General features: G+C 41.0%; 1 protein-coding gene across 5 annotated transcripts in view; it reads right to left on the bottom strand.

Moving 5' to 3' along the window:
• Positions 1 to 54: 54 nt before the first annotated feature.
• Positions 55 to 9,166, bottom strand: part of hmgxb3 (HMG box domain containing 3) — a 13,724-nt gene continuing 4,612 nt past the window's right edge. For 3 of the 5 annotated variants that reach the window (XM_005719862.1, XM_005719861.1, XM_005719863.1), the window contains 14 exons: positions 8,760 to 8,869; positions 8,592 to 8,672; positions 8,308 to 8,390; positions 8,096 to 8,203; positions 7,841 to 7,981; positions 7,300 to 7,607; positions 6,511 to 6,638; positions 4,927 to 5,058; positions 4,635 to 4,819; positions 4,286 to 4,508; positions 2,451 to 2,584; positions 2,124 to 2,243; positions 1,720 to 1,929; positions 55 to 1,593 (listed from right to left, as the gene is read on the bottom strand). In XM_005719862.1, the coding sequence (XP_005719919.1) occupies positions 1,000 to 1,593; positions 1,720 to 1,929; positions 2,124 to 2,243; positions 2,451 to 2,584; positions 4,286 to 4,508; positions 4,635 to 4,819; positions 4,927 to 5,058; positions 6,511 to 6,638; positions 7,300 to 7,607; positions 7,841 to 7,981; positions 8,096 to 8,203; positions 8,308 to 8,390; positions 8,592 to 8,672; positions 8,760 to 8,869 (2,557 nt within the window). In that variant the 3' untranslated portion in view covers positions 55 to 999. Of the gene's footprint in view, positions 1,930 to 2,123; positions 2,244 to 2,450; positions 2,585 to 4,285; positions 4,509 to 4,634; positions 4,820 to 4,926; positions 5,059 to 6,510; positions 6,639 to 7,299; positions 7,608 to 7,840; positions 7,982 to 8,095; positions 8,204 to 8,307; positions 8,391 to 8,591; positions 8,673 to 8,759; positions 8,870 to 9,166 lie in introns of all 5 variants that reach the window. The other 2 variants (XM_005719865.1, XM_013908604.1) reach the window with 2 other exon arrangements.

Raw genomic sequence — 9,166 nt, 5'->3', positions numbered from 1 at the left:
GCCTCTCTCTGTCTCTCGCAAGAAAAGTTGACCCACACATTTATTTGTGACAGAAGCAGTTTAATTTACAGACTACTTTTGCATATTACCACTATACACGGCTGCTTCGGTGCCACTTGATCAACAGGTGTCCCTACTAACAACTCTGCAGCCCCAATACTTCCATATATTCTGTTCATCCATTGTTCATTTTAACTGCCAGGCAAAGTCTACGTTATCTTTATCAGCACCAGAAAAAATGAAAAAAAAAAACGAATACTTCACATAGACAGATATATTACATATCTTTTATGCAGCTGTTTCTTTAAAGGTTGGCTACTTCACTTGAGTCAACCCAACTCATTCAGTGTGGCACAAATTAAAGCAAAAACTACCAACAAGGGTCTATCACCACATTATCATATATTACAATTAACATTTTATAATCGCTTCCCAAAATAAACATCAGTCCAAAAGGCAGCGGGTGGCAGTTGAGAGGTAAGAGTGTAAAAATGTAAAGCAGGAACGCCAAAGGGTTATAAATATACCAAATAATTCAAAGCTAAATATGTACTTTCATGTTTGAAGTCGTAGCTGAGTGAATAAAACCCTGCTTACATTCTTTCAGTCAGAGGAAAGCACTCATTTATGAGCAGGACTCAAGGTTACTTACATACATTACATATATGTTCTGGTCTTTTTTCAATCTTTATTTCCTGTTGCTAAAAAAACATATATATACATAGGTTACATTCATTTAGTCAACTGAGAAGGACAGCTTTGACATTTCATTACCATCAATCTGATCTACTTGTTCTCACACTTAAACATCTCTAAAACTGTTTCAACAACTTGATGCAAGATCACCATCTTAAAAATACTACTATTGTCAGGGTTAACCCTACAATCACTACAATCACTAGTAGAACTTGCATGTTTCTAAATTTTTGCAGCAATTATACATTCAGTCCACCTCCCTGCCTGCTTGCTCACATATCTCGCTTTCTAAGCCAAATTAGCTTATTCATCCAGAACAACCTCAAACGTCTCTATTCCTTCCTCCTGTGCCTGTCCCTCCACCTCAGTTCCTTCATCTTCCTCTCCATCCGTTTTTATCTGCGCCACTCCCAGTCGGTACAGAGAATCCCTGATCACGACCTCTCCAGGCTGGCAGGCCTTTACAACTTGACTGATCTGCTGGCTCACGATGTCTCTGCTGGTGAGAAAATCCACCAGACGGTTGTACAGGTAATAATAAGCTGTGTTGTTGAAAACAATAGGTTGTTTCAGCGCACGGCTCACAGAAGGAACGCTATAAGAACTTTCTGTGGAGTCACTCTTGAGCGTATCTGACTGTTCTTTATCCGGAACACTCTTGTCATCTTCCTCGCCCTTCTCCATCTCTATCTCACCTACCAGGCTAACATAGGGCTCGAGGTCTTTGCAGACGACCATAGAATGATGTTCTGGAGCAGCAGGCTTCTGGGTTTCCTGTGGAGGATGAACCAGCCAGCAGGAAGAGGACTTGGTGATGGGGTGGACCTGCTGGTTCTCTGCTCCGGAGGACAGGTCAGCACTGTACAGCTGGTCCTGGAGCTCCGGACATGACACGAGCTAAAGAAGACAAAGGACAGTTTGTCTGAGGAAGGCACCACACAGAGTGTTTACCTCGTAACTTTTGAATGCAAACTACTATAATAACAGCTTATTTCGATCACACTAAACACTGGAATCACACACCACTGGTTTTTCAAAAGGGTCAGAGAAGCAGCCTTGATTTCTGCCCCACATTTGTTTCGCCAGCTGTGGGTACTGCAGGTCAGTGCAAAGGGCCACCTGACGAGCACTGTCACAAACATAGACTGGAGGCCAGTAGCGAGATGACAGCAGCAGATCAACATGGTCACGAGCCGTCTCTCCTTTCACCAAGTACTTAGACGCGCACATGACCTGGGCACAGGCATCACAGAGAAAACAATTATACTTTTTAAAGTGTGTCAAATCACTTTTGTTTGTTACTTCTTTAAAATACTTTGGTGTGTTTGCGCCAAATGACACTTGCAGATGGATGCATGTGATACAAGTTGATCCATTTAATTCATTTGTTTTGACACATCTGGATAACATCTGGCTGCTGTTTTTACCTTGTGGGGGCAGACTTTGGACAGCTTGCCAGCAGTGAGGTGTGCAGGGGGTTGTGTGGCAGTGGAGAGGCCGCTATGAACGACTGCGTACAAGGAGATCAGAGAGGCCAGCAGCTCATTCTAATTCATTCAAATGGAGACAGAAAGCAGGGTTTTATTAATACAAACTCTCACACAAATATGAGAAAATGAACGAATTAACAAAGCAAATTAATGATCAAGAAAACAGATTTTTGAAGATTTTGCTTCATAAGTAGTAAATTTAGTTCCAGTTCCAGTTATATAGTAGGAAAAAAGTGACACACACACACACACACACACACGTACCTTAGTGGAACCTGGGGCGATGTTTGCCCCACAGCAGTCCAGGACTTTTCTCAACTCGTCCTCAGTGTGATCTTCAATCTTGTCGAGTCTCAGCTGACTGTCGTGAATGAGGCGTACCAAAACTGATGGATCTCCTGAAGCACATGATGAACAATGCTGTCTTAAAAAATGGCTACATCCCTACTCCATCATCTTAAAGCAAGTTAACATATATTTCAGATCCACACTACTCCAACTTTTGCAAATGCTGCCTTCAGTTTTCATTTGAAATCTGTAGGTCTGTATTCAAGTCTGGCGAGACAAAACTGAGACTTTCCGAAATGATGATGCAGACAACCTTGATTTCTTCTCAGTCATATACAGTCACTAGTAACATTATTAGATACATTTTCCTAGTACTGGGTTGGACTTTATTGTCCAAATGGTGACAGATTCAACAAAGTGCTGGAAACATTCCTCAGGGATTTTAGTCCATACTGACATGAATGATGTGACTCTCCGGTTCAACCACATCCCAGAGGTGCTCTATCACACTGAGATTTTTTTCCTGCTAAGGCCATTTGAGTGCAGTGAACTCACTGTCATGTTCAGTAAAGATGTTTAAGATGATTTGAGCTTTTTGACATGGTGTGCTATACATTAGAAGATGGGTACACTGGATGGATCCATGCTTCCATGTTGTTTATGCCAGATTCTCACCCTAAAATCTAAACGTGGCAGCAAAAGTCCAGACTCCTCAGACCAGTCTTCTGTGGTCTAATTGTAGCCTTGGTTTCCTGTTGTTAACTAACAGGCGTGAAAACCATGTGCTCTCCTACTAAAGTGGCCCATCTGCTCACATTCACTCCTGCATTCACACCTATGGGCAATTTGGATTAACCAATTAACCTATCCCCACTAACTGCATGTCTTTGGACTGTGGGAGGAAGCCGGAGTACCCGGAGGGAACCCACGCAAACACGGGGAGAACCTGCAAACTTCACACAGAAAGACCCCGGCCTGATGGTGGAATTGAACAGGACCTTCTTGCTGTGCGGCAAGATGATGATGATGGATTTTTCCTCTTCTTCAAATTATTCTCTGTAAACCATCTCTGTGAGATGCTGTTGTTTGGGAAAATCCCAGTACATTACTAGTTTGCAAATTACCACCCCACGTGGCAACAATGCCCCAGTCAAAGTCACTTAAATCATAATTCTAATGATGTGTTTGATCTTCAGCAGGTTGTCTTGGCCACGTCTACATGCTTAAATGCATCGAGTTGCTGTCATATGATTGGTTTAGACATGTATTAATGACCAGTTGAACCAGTATATCTAATAAAGTGGCCAGTGAGGGTATATTAAGCTCAAATATTATGGCTAGGCTACCTGTGAGATTTCATAGTTTTGCTTTTTCATTGCAATGACTTCTTCTAGCAGTGGATACCGCTCCAATACCCGTTACTAAATCACCATATTGGTGCAACAATCCCCTAATCTATGTTCTCCCGCCGCTCCTGTGGTTCTGTAACATTTCCATGTTATCGGCAGTCCGAGTAAAGAAATCCTTGATCTTACTTTTAGTATGTTTTTAATCCTCCGTTTCCTGTTTACAGCATCTTACGCACATACAGTGCACATGAATGGTCATGTGAGATGTGTTTACTACAAAACTGTTTTTTTTAAACACTTACGCATTTATGTTCTTTTAGCCTTAAAAATCTCCATTATATTTGCTTGAATATAGTACTTATTGCACTAGAATTTAATCACTGGAACATCGGACACCCCTTAATAAAAATGATTTATGCATGTGGAGATTAAAATCAGCAGTAATTTACAGGAAGAACATACCCGAGGACTGCTCAGGGTGTGGCAAGACCTTGTCCTTCTCTGTGTTGATAACAGTGGGGCTCCTCATCAAAGGTGGAATGAAGGGAGCAATTATGGAAGCATCTACCCGTGTGATAGGGATGTCTGTGGGGAAAGCTGCTTGCTCAATAGCCTCACTCTCCATGGTCAGCCAGAAGTCATCCACATGTACCTCATCTGACACTGAAAACTCAGGCCAGGTAAACTGCAGAAAGGTCACAAGAGGACACAACAAAAGAGCACACAGTCAAACACATATCTAAACAAAGCAGCCATTGCCAAAACAAAAGTTATGTGGCATTAATTACAGTTGTTATCACCAAACTCTCACTTCTACATTCTTGAGCTCCAGGACATTGTTTGTGTGTCTCTGTGCAATTTCTATCTTTGGAGCAACGCCGCAAATTCCACAGATCATATCGTTGTAATCTCGTACGGTGAGACACTCAAAGGCCCAGTAGCCACTCAGGAGAAGCTCTTGAATTTGAGATGATTCATCTGGATTAAGAGAATGGACTGGAGGCCAAAACCAAAGGAGAAAACAGACTGTCAAAGCCATTTTTAAAAATGTAGACTCTTACAAAGTAGAAGCAATAAATGCTGAGTGTAATAGAGGATTTTACCAGGATGACTGGGGACGTGGTCCACTATAGTCTTGGCTGCCTGATAGGGTGACTGGCCTAGTTTGATGCTGGCCCTGATCTTCAGAAAGAGGTCGATGCTCACCAGCAGTCTGTTCCCAATGTTGAACAGACCTGTTAGAATAAAGAAAGATTCATCAACTCGACGCCAGAGAATATGGCTACAGGCTAAACCACACCTTATAAAAAAGCTTCCTCAGTAAGAGCTGTTTATATCCACTCAATGCTTTTGGTATGAATACACAAGGAAAATATTGTTTCTCCATGGTTAGCCAGAAGTCATCAGCATCATCAACAACCCCATCTGTTACTTTGACCATATTGAGGCAGGTTGAAACGTTAACCTGTCCTTATATTATTAAAGGTTAGTATGGAGCTGAAAGACGATGACAACAGTTTTTGAAAATACTGATAGATTTGCATTCACTGGAGTCTTATATCCTAGGCTTTTAACCAATCAGTGAAATAATTGCTGCAACTGGTAAATGCAACATTTTACTGCAGAAGCTGACCTTTAAGGGCACTTTTTGAAGAAAAGCTATTCCAGGGCAGGTACCGATGGAGTTAACATTTGAACAAGCACCAATTTCTTTTTTGAAAAAGGAGCGACTGATGAGTAGCAAGGCTAAAAGTAGTGGACTGCTGTCTTTTCTAACATTTTAAGCAAACAGAATTGCAGCACCCTTCTTAGTTTTACTGTTTTGGTCTCACAGAGCCACCGTTACTCATAATAACATTGCTGTTTTAGTAACACTGGAATTTCCATCACGACTGAAGACTTTGCCAACTTCTTTTCTGTCCAGTGGATCACAGAAGCACAGTGTACTAAAAACTGGATAAGTCAAATTGGGAGCATGGGCCTATAAATGTACAGATGTTGTCAGAAGTTTACATACAGCATAAATGTCGTGGTATTTTGGGGTATTGTTGATTTTTTAGCTGTTTTTCAGGGTGTAATGATTGTGAAGCATACATCTTTAACAACTTTAGAAAACAAGAACTGGTGCATAGGATTGAATTTATTTTTAATTTTCTCTAATCCACATAGAGTCAAAGGTTTTATGCATTTTAGGCATAAGGTTAGTTCATTCATTTTTAAAAACGTTTAAGCTGGGGCTTTAGGAAGACCATTCCAGAAGTCTAATGTCAGCTTGTTTTATCCTTTCAAAACCAGTTTTGATGTTGTTTGGGATCACCAGCGAGAATTTAATAGGCTTTGGCCTCATCACGTTAAAAAACACAGTAGAACCTCAGCACCACTTATTGAAAGATTTAGATGAGTCTGTGTATGTTTTTGACCCTGTCTGGATTAGAGAAAATCCAGAATAAATTCAGAACCAATACTTCTTTGAAAAAGAACAGTTCAAATAAATAATTAAAATTACCATGGCATTCATGCCTATGATAACTGAATGTCAATTTCTGGTCATTACTACATATGTGCCAGCTTGTGCCTACTGAGAGCTTCTGCAGACAAAAGGTAGCCAGTCTCCTGAAGAATCTTTATTTAATTCAAACAAATCCCATAATTATATGTGCAATATACCTTCAATTGGCTCTGCTTACCTGGATGAAGGTCAGTGAAGCTGTGCAGGGCCAGACACTGAACATTGAGACAAACCTTGAGCTGCAGAGAGACTGTCTGCATTAGAGTTTCAGTGAGCAGCCAGCAGTTCTCCTGTCCTGCAACAGTGCTAAAATGTACAGATACAGATAATGTAAGATACCAGATATTACAATAATAACTTTTTTAGCATTTTTCAAAACACAGAGTTACAAAGTGCTTAACAGTTTGAATAAAAGCCACAGAGTGATGATAACCACACAGAAACAAAATCAACCATATACGGTCAGACACTCATTCCAACATACAAGCAAATAGTTGCAAATTACGGTCAAAGTCAAGGGGGAAAATATTAAGGGAAAGCTAACCTATAAAAATGACTTTTCAGCAGTTAAAACCAGTAACAGTGAAGTTGACCTGATGAGTGTGGAAGGCTAATCCACAGTTTAGGTGCAACAACCTCAAATGCACAATCACCTCTATTTTTAAAACCCTGGTTTAAGGATCGGAGAGGCCGGCTGCAGTGACGAGGTTTCAGAAGCTCTGCTATTTAAGCAGAGGTCAGAATTTTAAAGTGGATTCTCAAATTCACTGAAAGCCAGTGAAGGAATCAGAGAATAGGTGTAATATGTGACTGCTGACTAGTTTTTGTAAGCAGCCTTGCTGCTGTCCTGCTGTAACTGGGGGTTAGATATGGAGGACTGGGAGACACATGTGAAAAGTGAACTACAATAATCAAGGTGGGAGAATACTAAAGATATTAAAACTAATCTTGTCATGCATCTTCTTACCTCTGATCACCTTTGAAGAGAGGGTAGTTACACAGGCCACAGTGAGTAGCTGCTGACTCGTAGTACTGAGGCCACCTAGACTGAAGCATGGTCTCTGCCTCGGCGCTGTTTTCCTGCTCCTGATCAGCCACTTGAACAAAGACAACCTGGAAAGTGTTGAGCTCCTGGATGAGGGTTAATGTTTCCTGAAGCTCAGTCTCATTCTCAGGAATCTGCAAAGAGCTGCGGAGCAGCTGCACCGTATTTTGACGCTGGATGTCTTTTTGGGCAGGACTAAGGGGATTGTATGGATACAGCAGAGTCTCAGACTGAAAAGGGGAAATTAAGAAATCAATGGAGACAAATGGATCTGTATTGAAAAATACAAAAATGTTGGTTTTAAAGTAAAAGTAAAGCATTTAATACATTTGTGTTCAGAAGTTGCTAAAGGTTTCTGCAATAATTATAGTGAAGACAAGTAAACGAAAGTGTTACAGCTGTAACAGCACCTTATAGCACCTGCACTTTGGAGAAAAATTGGAGGAAGGAAGGTTTTGTGTACCTTTGTTGCCTTGGCATTCTTCTGGGTCAGCTCGCAGCCACATTTCGGGCACACTGCAGGTTTGTGCCTGTTCTTATAAATATAGTCGCAAGATGGGTTCTTACACCGACCCCTGCCTCGTGCTGTGGACAGTCCCAAATCCTTAAAGAATAAAGAAGTAAATTACCTAAATATCAACAAACAAGCAATATAGAGGGACAAAAGTACAGGTTTGTACACAATTACAGCAAAATAAACTGCAAAGAAGATACTCACAAAACTGGAAACTGTTTGCTGTTTGAAAGGCACAACTGACAGGATATTCACTCTCCTGTCAGTCAGAGAAGACGTGGGCTGGCCTCTGTCAGCTGCGCCCGGAAAATCCTATGCAAATGCATGCAGACAGTTAGAAAGAAGAATTAACTCTGCTGTTTTGCAGTTCTGTGCGAGGTTTTTCTCTGTGTGTGTAACCATATGTATGTGTTAACCTGGTTAGCTGTGGTCGTTGGGACAGCGTGGCCGAGCTGCTTTAAAGTGCTGGGTTTGAGACCTGAGAAACTCTCTGGTGGCACTGTGGTTAAAAAAGAACCACATCAACTGAGAGCTAAAACCTCAGAAAATACAGTCACATCGAGACACTTCATGATAAAATTGGTCTGCATGTGTCAAGAACAAGTACAGAGCAGGCATGTAATAAAACCAGACAGAAGCCACAAATGTGGAAATTGCACAGAATGAAGAATAATTAGAAATACAGTCAAATGATCATTACCATTCGGTGAATTATTGTTGTGTGAATACTGACATTTCTCTTTGTCAGGTGGAACAGTTATGATCTGAAACACAGCACGACCTAAAACACAAACACATATGTTGACGCTGTAAGAGCCCAATTAAGCACATGCACCAAAACATTACTGCTGGCTCTGTTTCATTTCACCTGTGTTGTAGCAGGCAGGAAGGATGGGCCTCACAGGCCTCTTCTGCACAGTGGTACTGCTCTTTTCCTGGCCTTGGATTGAGGCACTTTTAGGATTGTCTTTCACTTGTCTAGAAATAAAATAGTAAGTATGTCAAGTCAGATACAGCCTAGTGTCAAAACACAGAGGGCAGCAGGCAGCTGTTTTAACAGCACAAAGAGGAAATGAGTATAATTCAACTTCATCCACATTTTCAAAATGGCCTTTTTTCCCACACATTTTTGGCAGTTCTTGTTATTAAGGAAGGTACAGTAAGTTAAAAGAGAAAAAACAAGATAAGTGTGCATTTTTTCAAATAAACAAATCCACTAATGCACATACAGTGCTGTGAAAAAGCATTGAGCCACCTCAAATTTCTTGACATTTG

This window comes from Pundamilia nyererei, unplaced genomic scaffold (assembly GCF_000239375.1).
Source record: "Pundamilia nyererei isolate P.nyererei 1_Seehausen unplaced genomic scaffold, PunNye1.0 scaffold00001, whole genome shotgun sequence".
Taxonomy (NCBI): domain Eukaryota; kingdom Metazoa; phylum Chordata; class Actinopteri; order Cichliformes; family Cichlidae; genus Pundamilia; species Pundamilia nyererei.
Note: the sequence above shows the minus strand (reverse complement) of the source record. Positions and strands in the feature narration are given on the sequence as shown.